Source organism: Mobula hypostoma, chromosome 10 (genome assembly GCF_963921235.1).
Source record: "Mobula hypostoma chromosome 10, sMobHyp1.1, whole genome shotgun sequence".
NCBI classification, from domain to species: domain Eukaryota; kingdom Metazoa; phylum Chordata; class Chondrichthyes; order Myliobatiformes; family Myliobatidae; genus Mobula; species Mobula hypostoma.
The window spans coordinates 31448773-31463223 of NC_086106.1; the positions used below are offsets into that span (position 1 = coordinate 31448773).

General features: G+C 46.8%; 1 protein-coding gene across 1 annotated transcript in view; it reads left to right on the forward strand.

Moving 5' to 3' along the window:
* LOC134352789 (tubulin polyglutamylase ttll6-like) overlaps positions 1–14451 on the forward strand; it is a 70460-nt gene that overhangs the window by 15053 nt on the left and 40956 nt on the right. The window contains exons 4-5 of the mRNA XM_063060256.1: positions 4623–4779; positions 10208–10351. Of these exons, the coding sequence (XP_062916326.1) occupies positions 4623–4779; positions 10208–10351 (301 nt within the window). The remainder of the gene's footprint in view (positions 1–4622; positions 4780–10207; positions 10352–14451) is intronic.

Genomic DNA, 14451 nt, shown 5'->3' on the forward strand with positions numbered 1-14451 from the left:
ATTTGGCTCATCGAGTCTGCTCCGCATTCCATCATGGCTGATCTATTATCCCTCCCAAACCCACTCTCCAGCCTTCTCCCTATAACCTTTGACACTCTGACTAATCAAGAACTTATCAGCCTCCACCAGTGGTTTGTCGTCCACAGTCATCTGTGGCAATGAATTCCACATGTTCACCACCTTCTGGCTAAAGAAATCCCTCCTCATCTCTGTTCTAAGGGGACGTCCTTGTACTCTGAGGTCTTGAACTCTCCCACAATTCTCCTACAGGGGAGAAAGTGGTCCAGGGACTGACTTACACAGGCGTGGGGACATTTGGTTGGATTTTGAGGACGGGTAACTAGACCATAGACAGGGACTTGGCCTCCACAGCTGTCTGTGGCAACAAACTCCGCTGATTCACCACTCTAGCGGTAGCTCGGGAGTTACCAACCTGTTTTATGCCATTGAACCCTACCGTTAACCAAGCGATCCGTCGACCACAGAATGGGAATCTCTACAAGACGAGCTGAGAAATTCTTGTTGTATCCGTTGAATATGGACGTCTCTCTATTTTGAGGCTGTGCCCTTTGGTCTGAGACTCACTTGAGAGAGGATGCAGAAAAGGTTGGCCAGGATGCTGCCTGACTGAGAGAGTATAAATCTCTTTTGTCTCTACATTGAGGTTGGACAAGATTGGGATTTTTTTCTTGGGAGTGCAGGAAGCCGATGGAAGTTTATAAACGTTGGACAAGATTAGATTAAGAGATTAGATTATGAGGACACTGAGTCCACGTTTATTGTCATTTAGAAATGCATGCATTAAGAAATGATTCAATGTTCCTCCAGCATAATATCACAGAAACACAGGACAGACCAAGACTAAAAGGGACACAAACCACATAATTATAACACATAGAGGACTACCGTAATTTGATAAAGAGCAGACCATGGGCATGGTTTAAAAAAAAGTCTCAAAGTCCCAATAGCCCCAACATCTCACGCAGACAGTAGAAGGGAGAGACTCTCCCTACCATGAGCCTCCAGTGTTGCAAACTTACCGATGCAGCATCCTGGAAGCACCTGACCGCAGCCAACTCCGTCCGAAAACTTCGAGCCTCTGACCAGCCCTCCAACACTGAGCACCATCTCTGCTGAACGCTTCGACCCCGCCCCGGCCACCAAGCAACGAGCAAAGCCGAGGATTTGGGGCCTACCCCTCCGGAGATTTCAGATCACACAGCAGCAGAGGCAGTGAAACAGGCATTTCAGAAGTTTCACCAGATGTTCCTCCGTGCTCTCACGTCTGCCTCCGTCAAATCAGAATTGTGCACGGCACCCTACTTGACAGATAACAGATATTCATCACCGGAGTGGCCGCAGTGCGCTGTGTCACGCCATCATCTTCTCCTCTGCAATTGGGTTATTTTATCTGGAGTGCAGGAGGATGAGGAAAGTTTATATAGGTTGGACAAGTTTGGGTTATAGACAATGGACAATAGGTGCAGGAGTAGGCTATTCGGCCCTTCGAGCCGGCACCACCATTCACTGTGATCATGGCTGATCATCCACAATCAGTACCCCGTTCCTGCCTTCTCCCCATATCCCTTGACTCCGCTATCATTAAGAGCTCTATCTAACTCTTTCTTGAAAGCATCCAGAGAATTGGCCTCCACTGCCTTCTGAGGCAGAGCATTCCACAGATCCACAACTCTCTGGGTGAAGAAGTTTTTCGTCAACTCCGTTCTAAATGGCCTACCCCTTATTCTCAAATTGTGGCCCCTGGTTCTGGACTGCCCCAACATCGGAAACATGTTTCCTGCCTCTAGCGTGTCCAATCCCTTAATAATCTGAAATGTTTCAATCAGATCCCCTCTCCTCCTTCTAAATTCCAGTGTATACAAGCCCAGGCGCTCCAATGTTTCAACATATCACAGTCCCAGCATCCCAGGAATTAACCTCGTGAACCTCCGCTGCATTCCCTCAATAGCAAGGATGTACTTCCTCAAATTTGGAGACCAAAACTGTCCACAGTACTCCAGGTGTGGTCTCACCAGGGCCCTGTACAACTGCAGAAGGACTTCTTTGCTCCTATACTCAACTCCCCTTGTTATGAAGGCCAACATGCCATTAGCTTTCTTCACTGCCTGCTGTACCTGCATGCTTACTTTCAGTGACTGATGAACAAGGACACCTAGATCTTGTTATACTTCCCCTTTTCCTAACTTGACACCATTCAAATAGTAATCTGCCTTCCCGTTCTTGCCACCAAAGTGGATAACCTCACATTTATCCACATTAAACTGCATCTGCCCGCTCACCCAACCTGTCCAAGTCATCCTGCATTATCTCAACATCCTCCGCACATTTCACACTGCCACCCAGCTTCGTGTCATCTGCAAATTTGCTAATGTTACTTTTAATCCCTTCATCTAAATCATTAATGTATGTTGTAAATAGCTGCAATCCCAGCACTGAGCCTTGCGGTACCCCACTAGTCACCGCCTACCATTCTGAAAGGGACCCATTAATCCCTACTCTTTGTTTCCTGTCTGCCAGCCAATCTTCTATCCCTGTCAGTACCCTACCCCCAATACCAGGTGCTCTAATTTTGCCCACTAATCTCCTATGTGGGACCTTATCAAAGGCTTTCTGTAAGTACAGGTACACTACATCCACTGGCTCTCCCTTGTCCATTTTCATAGTTACATCCTCAAAAAATTCCAGAAGAATAGTCAAGCATGATTTCCCCTTCATAAATCCATGCTGTCTTGGACTGATCCTGTTTCTGCTATCCAAATGTGCCGCTATTTCATCCGTTATAATTGACTCCAGCATCTTCCCCAGCACTGATGTCAGGCTAACTGGTCTATAATTCCCTGTTTTCTCTCTCCCTCCTTTCTTAAAAAGTGGGATAACATTAGCTACCCTCCAGTCCTCAGGAACTGATCCTGAATCTATAGAACATTGGAAAATAATTACCAATGCGTCCACGATTTCTAGAGGGTTGTTTTATCTGGGGTGCAGGATAGAAACATAAGGTTTCGGGGCTAAGGACTGGAGGCCTGTCTGAATGTATGAGTGGATGGGTGAGTGGCAGAGTGGAAGAGGAGCTTTCAGAGTCATAGAAAAGTACAGCACAGAAACAGGCTCTTTGGCCCATCTGGTCCATGCTGGACCATTTAAACAGCCTAGTCCCATTGGCTGCACCGGGACAACAGCTCTTCATACTTCCTACCATCCATGTACCTATCCAAACTTCTCTTAAACATTGAAATCGAGCTTGCAGGCACCACTTGCGCTGGCAGCTCGTTCCACACTCTCACCACCCTCTAGGTGAAGAAGCTTCCCTTCAGGTTCCCGTTAAACTTTTCAGCTTTCACCTTTAACCTGTGACCTCTGGTTGCACTCCTTCCTAACCTCAGTAGAAAAAGCCTGCTTGCTTTTACCCTATCTCTACCCCTCATAATTTTGTGTACCTCTCATTCTTCCGCATTCCAAGGAATAAATTCCTGACCTATTGAGCCGTTCCTTGTAACTCCTCCAATCTATCTCCCAGACCCGGCAGCATCCTTGTAAATTTTCTCTGTATTGTTTCAACCGTACTTACGACTTTCCTGTACGTTTGTAGGCGACCGAAACTGCACAGAATACTCAAAATTTGCCGTGTTTTGTTGCTTGTGTTGCTCTGCTGAACATGGTGGGCATGCTACGTTGTCACCGGAATGTGCTGCCCCCCAGCACACTTCGGTTGTGTTGTCTGTTAACACAAGTGGCATGTTTCACTGTCTGTTTCGGTGCACCTCCGATAAGTAAATGAACCTGATCTGACCTGAATTGTGGTCTGTAAAAAAATAAGGTTGTATAATCAACGCATAGAGTTGGCGTGATGTTTATCATTGTTTTATGCCCCAAAGCTGGTTTGTTTAAAGATGATCTTAAAGGAGAGTTTAACCTGTCAAATCTCACCCACTTTTGCCAGAATGTGTGTCGATATTTGTCCCTGCTCATCCTTTGTTTTGCCAATGCAAATGACACATTTCACTGTATGTTTTGACGTACCTGTGACGTATCTATGAATCTGAACTTTTAACAGTGAAATCAGCAAATCTGGTTGATGGAGGGTTTACAGGAATGTAAAGCACAGTAGACAGTAGTGATGGCTGGAGTTGAGTAGTGTGGAAGAGAACAGGGGTGCAGCGGGCGTGCTGGAATCCGTGCTGGTCTGGGGTGGCTGGTTGCTCCTGTCGGTGCTGTCCTCTAGTGTCCACTCCATGGAATACAAACTTGATTGCTTGCGGCGGACCCAGCACGAGACAAGCTCATTTGCCCTCGCCTGCTGAACCGGGGCAAGTTGAGGAACTGCTGCATGCTTATTCCTGGCTCCAGGTCAACATCCCAAGCACCCCATCAAACTTCAGGCCTGTGCTATAATTTTTGGTGACTGTATGTCCTATCATAACTGTATGTACTATGTGTGTCTTTGTGTGCTTGTGCTTTGCAACTTTGGCCCCAGAGAAATGCTGTTTCATTTAGCAGCATACATGTGTACGGCCAGATGAGAATTAAACTTGAGCTCAACCTTGAACTTAAAGACCTTATGACCTTCTTCTCTCAGTACTAATGAGTGCTTCTCGCTGCAGATATCTTGATTTTGCGGCCTACTATAAAGCCGGGAAACCCGAGACCTTTATCTGCAAGCCAAATCCTGAATATGACTGGCGCGACATCTTTTTGACCCAGGACATCAGAGATACGCAGTCCGGGAAGGACGTGATCTGCCAGGTCTACATTCCGAAGGTACTTTACTGCACTCATGACTCTCTGCCTAGAACGTTAACTCTTTATCTGCATTCTGGTTTCCCTCTTGCCCCTTCTCTTCTCCTCCTCCTTCCCTCTCTCCCACGGTCCACTGTCCCCTCCTATCAGATTCCTCCTTCTTCAGCCCCTTGCCTCTTCCACCTATCACCTCCCAGCTTCTTACTTCATCCCCTGCCCTCTCCCCTACCCCCCCATCCCCACCCACCTTTCTCCTCACCTGGTCTCACCAGTCGAGCTTAGCTCTCCTCAGGTCTACCACCAGCTCCTTAGTCTTTTTCACATTAAGCTGCAGGTAATTCTGCTCACACCATGTGACACAGTTTCCTTCTGTAGCCCTGTACTCAGCCTCATCTCCCTTGCTGATGCATCCAACTATGGCAGAGTCATCAGAAAACTTCTGAAGATGACAAGACTCTGTGCAGTAGTTGAAGTCCAAGGTGTAAATGGTGAAGAGAAAGGGAGACAAGACAGTCCTCTGTGGAGCCCCAGTGCTGCTGATCACTGTGTCGGACACACAGTGTTGCAAGCACACGTTCTGTGGTCTGCCAGTCAGGTAGTCAAGAATCCATGACACCAGGAAAGCATCCACCTGCATCGCTGGCAGCTTCTCCCCCAGCAGAGCAGGGCGGATGGTGTTGAACGCACTGGAGAAGTCAAAAAGCATGACCCTCACAGTGCTCGCTGGGTTGTCCAGGTGGGCGTAGACATGGTTCAGCAGGTACACGATGGCATCCTCAACTTCCAGTCGGGGCTGGTAGGCGAACTGGAGGGGATCTAAGTGTGGCCTGACCATAGGCCGGAGCAGCTCCAGAACAAGTCTCTCCAGGGTCTTCATGATGTGGGAGGTCAATGCCACCGGCCGATAGTCATTGAGGCCGCTGGGGCGCGGCGTCTTCAGCACAGGGACGAGGCAGGATGTCTTCCACAGCACAGGAACCCTCTGGAGCCTCAGGCTCAGGTTGAAGACATGGCGAAGTACTCCACATAGCTGAGGGGCACAGGTTTTGAGCACCCTGGTACTGACACCATCCGGTCCTGCAGCCTTGCTTGGGTTGAGACGTTTCAGCTGTCTTCTCACCTGTGCAGCTGTGAAGCCCACCGTGGTGGTTTCGTGTGGGGAAGGGGTATTGTCATGAGAGCAGGGTCGGGGGCTGTGAGGAGGGGTCGGAGGGGAGAGTGGAATTTGTGTTGGTTGGGGGCCGACAACAAGTGACTCATGTGGGGGATGGGCAGGGGCCACAATGTCAAATCTGTTAATTGGCCCTGTCCACACTGCCTTCAGCTCCTCTGTTGCTAGTAGTTTGCCGGAACCCAGTGATGGTCCTCATCCCACTCCAGACCTCTCTCATGTTGTTCTGCTGGAGCTTCCACTCAAGCTTCCTCCTATACCTGTCTTTAGCCTCCCTGATCCTGGCTTTCAGGTCCCTCTGTATTGCCCTGAGCTCCTCCCTATATCCATCTCTAAACACCCTCTTTTTAGCGTTCAGGATGTCCTTAATGTCCTTTGTTACCCGTGGCTTGTTATTTGAATAACAAAGGACAGTTCTTGTCAGAACATTGCAGTTCTTCCATGACCATGATTGTTCTTGGCCAATTTTTCCACTGAAGTGGTTTGCCATCGCCCTGTTCTGGGTAGGGGTGGGTGACCCCCAGCCATTATCAATACTCTTCAGAGATTGTCTGCCTGGCACCAGCAATCGCATAACCAGGACTTGTGAACTGTATCGGCTGCTCATACAACCATCCACCCGCTGCTTCCACGGCTTCACGTGACCCTGATCCAGGAGCTAAGCAGGTGATACACCTTGCCCAAGGGTGACCTGCAGACCTTACATCTCCTTTGGTGGAGACCTATCCCACCCCGTTACTCAACCAAGATAATGGAAATTTTATTACTGCTCTGGTGGTAATTTTGTGTTTGCACCGGGTATCCACAGCATTCGGTCACTGTGAATGATAGGCTGGTGGGAATGGTGGAAATTTGGGTAAGAAGGAAATCGGGGGATTTGAAGATGTGTGGGTCGAGTGGGATAGTGGGGGGCATAATTCACGAATGGAATAAGGACTTGAGGGATAGGCTGGGCAGGAATTTCCATTAGCAAATCCCTTTTGTGATTGTCGAGCCAACTTCACATGCTAAACTGATTATGCATTGGAAAACCATAGAAAACTACAGCACAGAAACAGGCCTTTTGGCCCTTCTTGGCTGTGCCGAACCATTTTCTGCCTAGTCCCACTGACCTGCACACGGACCATATCCCTCCATACACCTCCCATCCATGTATCTGTCCAATTTATTCTTAAATGTTAAAAAAGAACCCGCATTTACCACCTCATCTGGCAGCTCATTCCATACTCCCACCACTCTCTGTGTGAAGAAGCCCCCCCTAATGTTCCCTTTAAACTTTTACCCCCTCACCCTTAACCCATGTCCTCTGGTTTCTTTCTCCCCTTGCCTCAGTGGAAAAAGCCTGCTTGCATTCACTTTATCTATACCCATCATAATTTTATATACCTCTGTCAAATCTCCCTTCATTCTTCTACGCTCCAGGGAATAAAGTCCTAACCTATTCAGTCTTTCTCTGTAACTGAGTTTCTCAAGTCCTGGCGACATCCTTGTAAACCTTCTCTGCACTCTTTCAACCTTATTTATATCCTTCCTGTAATTTGGTGACCAAAACTGAACACAATACTCCAGATTCGGCCTCACCAATGCCTTATACAACCTCATCATAGCATTCCAGCTCTTATACTCAAAACTTTGATTAATAAAGGCCAATGTACCAAAAGCTCTCTTTACGACCCTATCTACCTGTGACGCCACTTTTAGGGAATTTTCTATCTGTATTCCCAGATCCCTCTGTTCTACTGCACTCCTCAGTGCCTTACCATTAACCCTGTATATTCTACCTTGCTTTGTCCTTCCAACGTGCAATACCTCACACTTGTCTGTATTAAACTCCATCTGCCATTTCTCAGCCCATTTTTCCAGCTGGTCCAAGTCCCTTTGCAGGCTCTGAAAACCTTCCTCACTGTCTACTACACCTCCAATCTTTGTATCATCAGCAAATTTGCTGATCCAGTTTACCACATTATCATCCAGATCATTGATATAGATGACAAATAACAATGGACCCAGCACTGATCCCTGTGGCACACCACTAGTCACAGGCCTCCACTCGGAGAAGCAATTCTCTACTACCACTCTTTGGCCTCTTCCACTGAGCCAATGTCTAATCCAATTTACCACCTCTCCATGTGTACCTAGTGACTGAATTTTCCTAACTAACCTCCCATGCGGGACCTTGTCAAAGGCCTTACTGAAGTCCATGTAGACAATATCCACTGCCTTCCCTTTCACTCTCCTGGTAACCTCCTCGAAAAACTCCAATAGATTGGTCAAACATGACCTACCACACACAAAGCCATGTTGACTCTCCCTAATAAGTCCTTGTCTATCCAAATGCTTGTAGATTCTGTCTCTTAGTACTCCCTCCAATAACTTACGTAGTACCGACGTTAAACTTACCGGCTGATAATTTCCCGGATTACTTTTCGATCCTTTTTTAAACAACGGAACAACATGAGCCACTCTCCAATTCTCCGGCACCTCACCCATAGACAGCGAAATTTTAAATATTTCTGCCAGGGCCCCCGCAATTTCAACACTAGTCTCCTTCAAGGTCCGAGGGAACACCCTGTCAGGTCCCGGGGATTTATCCACTTTAATTTTCCTCAGGACAGCAAGCACCTCCTCCCTTTCAATCTGTACAGTTTCCATGATCTCACAACTTGATTCCCTTAATTCCATAGACTTTATGCCAGTTTCCTTAGTAAATACAGATGCAAAAAACCTATTTAAGATCTCCCCCATTTCCTTTGGCTCCGCACATAGCCGACCACGCTGATCTTCAAGAGGACCAATTTTATCCCTTACGATCCTTTTGCTCTTAATATACCTGTAAAAGCTCTTTGGATTATCCTTCACTTTGACTGCCAAGGCAACCTCATGTCTTCTTTTAGCTCTCCTGATTACTTTCTTAAGTATTTTCTTGCACTTCTTATACTCCTCAAGCACCTGATTTACTCCCTGTTTCCTATACATTTCATACAACTCCCTCTTCTTCTTTATCAGAGTTGCAATATCCCTTGAGAACCAAGGTTCCTTATTCCTATTCACTTTCCCTTTAATCCTGACAGGAACATACAAACTCTGCACTCTCAAAATTTCTCCTTTGAAGGCTTCCCACCTACCGATCACATCTTTACCAGAGAACAACCTGTCCCAGTCCGTGCTTTTCAGATCCTTTCTCATTTCTTCAAATTTGGCCTTCTTCCAGTTCAGAACCTCAACCCTAGGACCAGATCTATCCTTGTCCATGATCAAATTGAAACTAATGGTGTTATGATCACTGGAACCAAAGTGCTCCCCTACACAGACTTCTGTCACTTGTCCTAACTCGTTTCCTAGCAGGAGATCCAATATTGCATCCCCTCTAGTTGGTCCCTCTATATATTGATTTAGAAAACTTTCCTGAACACATTTTACAAACTCTAAACCATCTAGACCCCTAACAGTATGGGAGTCCCAATCAATATATGGAAAATTAAAATGCTCTACCACCACAACTTTATGTTTCCTGCAGTTGCCTGCTATCTCTCTGCAGATTTGCTCTTCCAAGTCCCGTTGATTATTTGGTGGTCTGAGTGGGATTGATCAGAGGGAATTTTGAGGGTTTCTGCGTCGAGGGCTGGAGTAGGGGTAAGTCTGAAGGAAAGAACCAGATGCAGATAAACACAAGAGTTTCTGCAGGTCCAAAATGCTGGGGGAAGTTAGCAGGTCAGGCAGCATCTATGCAGAGGAAAAAAGAGTCGACGTTTCAGCCCAAGACCCTTCATCTGGAATGCAGACACACATTTCAAAAATTAGTTACCAATGCGGATGGCGACCGGATGCCTGCGTTCTGATCACTGGGATCCCTCTGCCTCCAGGGAAGGAGCCTGTGGCAGCCTATCGCTGTGTGGTGGCTCAGGTGGCCAGAGGGTAGGCCTCTACAGTGTTTCTTTCTCTTTTGACAATGGATTTTATATTCTGGGTTTTTCCCCATTCTTTCCTGTTTTTTATTTGAGTGGGCAGAGGGTGGGGGGATTTGGGGGTTGATGTTCTGTGTTTTGTGCAGGGGAAGGGGGATTTGGGGGGGTTGATGATTGTGTTGCTGTTCTTTTTTCTTTGGGGGGGTGGGTGCATGTGTTTGATGTTTCTCTTTCAACGACCTCCATGGTTTTTCCTTTGTTCCGTGGCTATCTGGAGAAGATGAATCTCAGAGTTGTACACTGCATACATACTTTGATAATAAGTGAAACCTTTGTACCTCACAGTGTGTTAACTCTTCCTCTACTTGTGCAGCCCTTCACTTTGGATGGTTTCAAGTTTAACCTCAGGCTCTACGTCTTGGTTACTTCCTGTGACCCTCTGCGGATATACCTCTACAATGAGGGCCTGGTCTGCTTTGCCACTAAAAAGTATTCCGAACTGACCGAAAAGAATTTAGTAAGTGACACATTGACTTATCTTGAAGACATACAGTTAATTCTCTGAAAGTACGATCCTATTTTTATAAGAGGTTAATTCTTGCCTAACTCACTGTTGTATGGAAGTAATCGAATCGGGTGGGATCTTGCTGTTACGTTCCCAACGCCAGCCAAAAGCTGACTAGTCTGTCTGTGGGGGCGGGGAGTGGGAGGTTGGTGTGGTTACAGAAGCATCTCCTAACGAGTCCAGTTCGTAAAGTTTACAAGACAAGGTCAGGAAAAGCCCTTCCCACCACTGAGCACGTCTACAATGAGCGCTGCCATAAGAAAGCAGTAACTATCATCAGGGATACCCACCATCCAGACCATGCTCTCTTCTCATCAGGAAGAAGGCACAAGAGCCGTAGATCTGTCACCGTAAGTTTCTGGAACAGTTATCACCCTACAACCATCAGGCTCCTGAACCAGTGTGGATAACTTCACTCAGTTCAACACTGAACTGGTTCCACAACCTATGGACTAACTTTCAAGGGCTCTACAACTCATGTCCTCAATGCTTCTGTCTGTCTTTATGTATTTGTGCAGTTTGTCTTCTTTTGTACAGGTTATTTGGCCGTGTCTGTGTGTTGTTTTTCGTCAGTTCTATTGTATAAGACCATATGAGATAGGAGCAGAATGGGCCATTCAGCTCATCGAGTCTGTCACCATTTCATCATGGCTGATCCACTTTCCCTCTCAACCCCAATCTCCTGCCTTCTCCCGGTAACCTTTCACACCCTGAGTAATGAACAATCTGTCACCTCTGCCTTCAGTATACCCAATGACCTGGCCTCCACAGCCCTCCATCTGCACAATTAATTCCACAGATTCACAACCCTCTGGATAAAGAAATTCTCTTCATCTCCATTCCAAATGAACGTCCTTCTATTCTAAGGCTGTGGCCTCTGGTGCTGGAGTCCCCCACCATAGGAAACATCCTCTTCACATCTAATCTGCCTACGCCTTTCAACATTCAATAGGTTTCAATGAGATCGCCTCTCAGTCTTCTAAATTCTCATGCGTACGGGCCCAGAACCATCAAGCGCTCCTCCTGCAGTCATTCTGGTGAACCGCCTCCGAACCCTCTCCAATGTCTGCTTATCCTTTCTTAGATAAGGGCTCACGATACTCCAAGTGAGGCCTCACCAGTGCTTTATAAAGCCTCAACATTAACTCCTTGTTTTTATATTCTGGTCCTCTCGAGATGAATGCTAACATTGCATTTACCATCATCACCACAGACTCAACCTGCAAATTAACCTTTAGGGAACCCTGCATGAAGGCTCTCTCATCCCTTGCACCTCAGGTTTTTGGGTTTTCCGCCTGCTTAGAAAATAGTCTACCCTTTTGTTCCTTCTGCCAAAGTGTATGACCATAAACTTCCCGACACTGTTATAGGACGCTCAAAGCAGCTGTGCAGGTTGACTCTGTGGTTAAGAAGGCATATGGTGTATTGGCCTTCATCAATCGTGGAATTGAATTTAGGAGCCGAGAGGTAATGTTGCAGCTATATAAGACCCTGGTCAGACCCAACTTGGAGTACTGTACTCAGTTCTGATCGCCTCACTGCAGGAAAGATGTGGAAGCCATGGAAAGGGTGCAGAGGAGATTTATAAAGATGTTGCCTGGATTGAGGAGCATGCCTGATGTAAACAGGTTGAGTGAACTCGTCCTTTTCTCTTTGGAGCAACGGAAGATGAGAGGTGACCTGATAGAGGTGTACAAGATGATGAGAGGCATTGATCGTGTGGATAGTCAGAGGCTTTTTCCCAGTGCTGAAATGGTTGCCACAAGAGGACACAGGTTTAAGGTGCTGGGGAATAGGTACAGAAGAGATGTCAGGGGTAGGTTTTTTACTCAAAGTGGTGAGTCCGTGGAGTGGGCTGCCAGAAAGAGTGGTGGAGGCGGATACGATAGGGTCTTTTAAGAGACTTTTGGATAGGTAGATGGAGCTTAGAAAAGTAGAGGGCTATGGGGAAGTCTAGTAATTTCTAAGGTAGGGACATGTTCAGCACAACTTTGTGGGCTGAGGAGCCTGTGTTGTGCTGCAGGTTTCCTATGTTTCTATCCATGTGGCAATCTAAGAGTTTCTTAAATGCTTCTCGTGTATCTGCCTCTACCAGTGCCACTGGCAGTGCATTCCACGCACCCATCGCTCTTTGTGTAAAAAGATTACCTCTGACCTCCCCCTCCCCCATACTTTCCTCCGATCCCCTCTTGCATTTCCCTGGCTATCCACTCCATCTATGCCTCTGACCAGTTTCTACACCTCTATCGAGTCACCTCTCATCCTCCTTCACTCCAGGGAGAAAAGCCATAGCTTTCTCAACCTATCTCAACTCTGTGGCTAAGAAGGCATACGGTGCATTGGCCTTCACCAATCGTGGGATTGAGTTTAAGAGCCGAGAGGTAATGTTACAGCTATATTGGACCCTGGTCAGATCCCACTTGGAGTACTGTGCTCAATTCAGGAAGGACGTCGAAACCATAGAAAGGGTGCAGAGGAGATCTACAAGGATGTTGGGGAGCATGCCTTATGAGAATAGGTGAACTCGGCCTTTTCTCCTTGGAGCGATGGAGGATGAGAGGTGACCTTATAGAGGTGTTTAAGATGATGAGTGGCATTGATTGTGTGGATAGTCAGAGGCTTTTTCCCAGGGCTGAAATGGCTAGCACGAGAGGGCATAGCTTTAATGTGCTTGGAAGTAGGTACGGAGGAGATGTCAGGGGTAATTTATTTACTCAGAGAGTGGTGAGTGAGTGGAATGGGCTGCCGGCAGTGGTGGTGGAGGCGGAAATGACAGGGGTCCCCACCTTTTTCGCACCGCGGACCAGTTTAAGATTGACAATATTCTTGCGGACCGGACCGGCCAATGGTCGGGGGGGGGTGTTCAAGTTCGACAGTGTGTGACAGGGAATGAGGAACGGTGCAGCTGACTCATATCGTTTCATATTGCCAAATCATATCGTTTCCTCGCGGCCCGGTAACACATGCTTTGCGGCCTGGTACCTTTCCGCGGCCCGGTGGTTGGGGACCACTGTTTTAAGAGACTCCTGGATGGATACATGGAGCTTGGAAAAATAGAGGGCTGTGGATAAGCCTAGGTAATTCTAAGGTAAGGACATGTTTGGCACAGCTTTGTGGGCCGAAGGCCTGTGATGTACTGTCGGTTTTCTGTGTTTCTATCCTCATAATCCAATCCAGGCAGCATCCTGGTAATCCTCCTAAATATTGAGAAAAATTGATGATTCCATTGTAAAACAGATTGAAAATGGGAGGTTGTGTGATATAACACTCAAGGATATATCTAGCCAGGGTTATTGGCCCTGCATCTTGCCCGGAGTTAATCTGCCTTGATTTCAAGAAAAAGCAATAGAGTCATAGAAAAGTACAACACAGAAACAGGCTTTTTGGCCCGTCTAGTTGGTGCCAAACCATTTAATCTGCCAAATCCCATCAACCTGCACTCGGACCATAGCTCTCCATACCCCTCCCATCCAAACTTCTCTTAAATGTTGATATCAAAATCATATTCACATGAGGTTACGCATTGTATGGGAGGGATAGGAAGGTAGGCGGAGGGGGTGGTGTAGCTCTGCTGGTAAAGAACAGCATCAAATCAGCAGAAGGGTGTGGCATAGAATCAGAAGATGTTGAATCCTTGTGAGTTCAGATAAGAAACTGCAAGGGTAATGGCAGTTATATACAGGCCTCCCAACAGTAGCTGAGACATGGAGTACAGATTACAACAGGAAAAGGAAAAAAGGTGTTTCAAAAGGGTAACGTTATGGTAGTCATGGGAGATTTTATCATGCAGCTCGATTGGGAAAATTAGGTTGGTAATGGATTTCAAGAGAGTGAGTTTGTTGAATGCCTAAGAGATGGGTTTTTAGAGCAGTTTGTCATTGAGCCTGCTAAGGGATCACCGACACTGGATTGGGTGTTATGTAATGAACTGGAGGCGATTAGGAAGCTGAAGGTAAAGGAACCCTTAGGAGTCAGTGAACACAATATGATTCAGATAGGGAGAAAGTAGAGTTTGATGTAGCGATATTTCAGTGGAGAAAAGGAAATTGGAA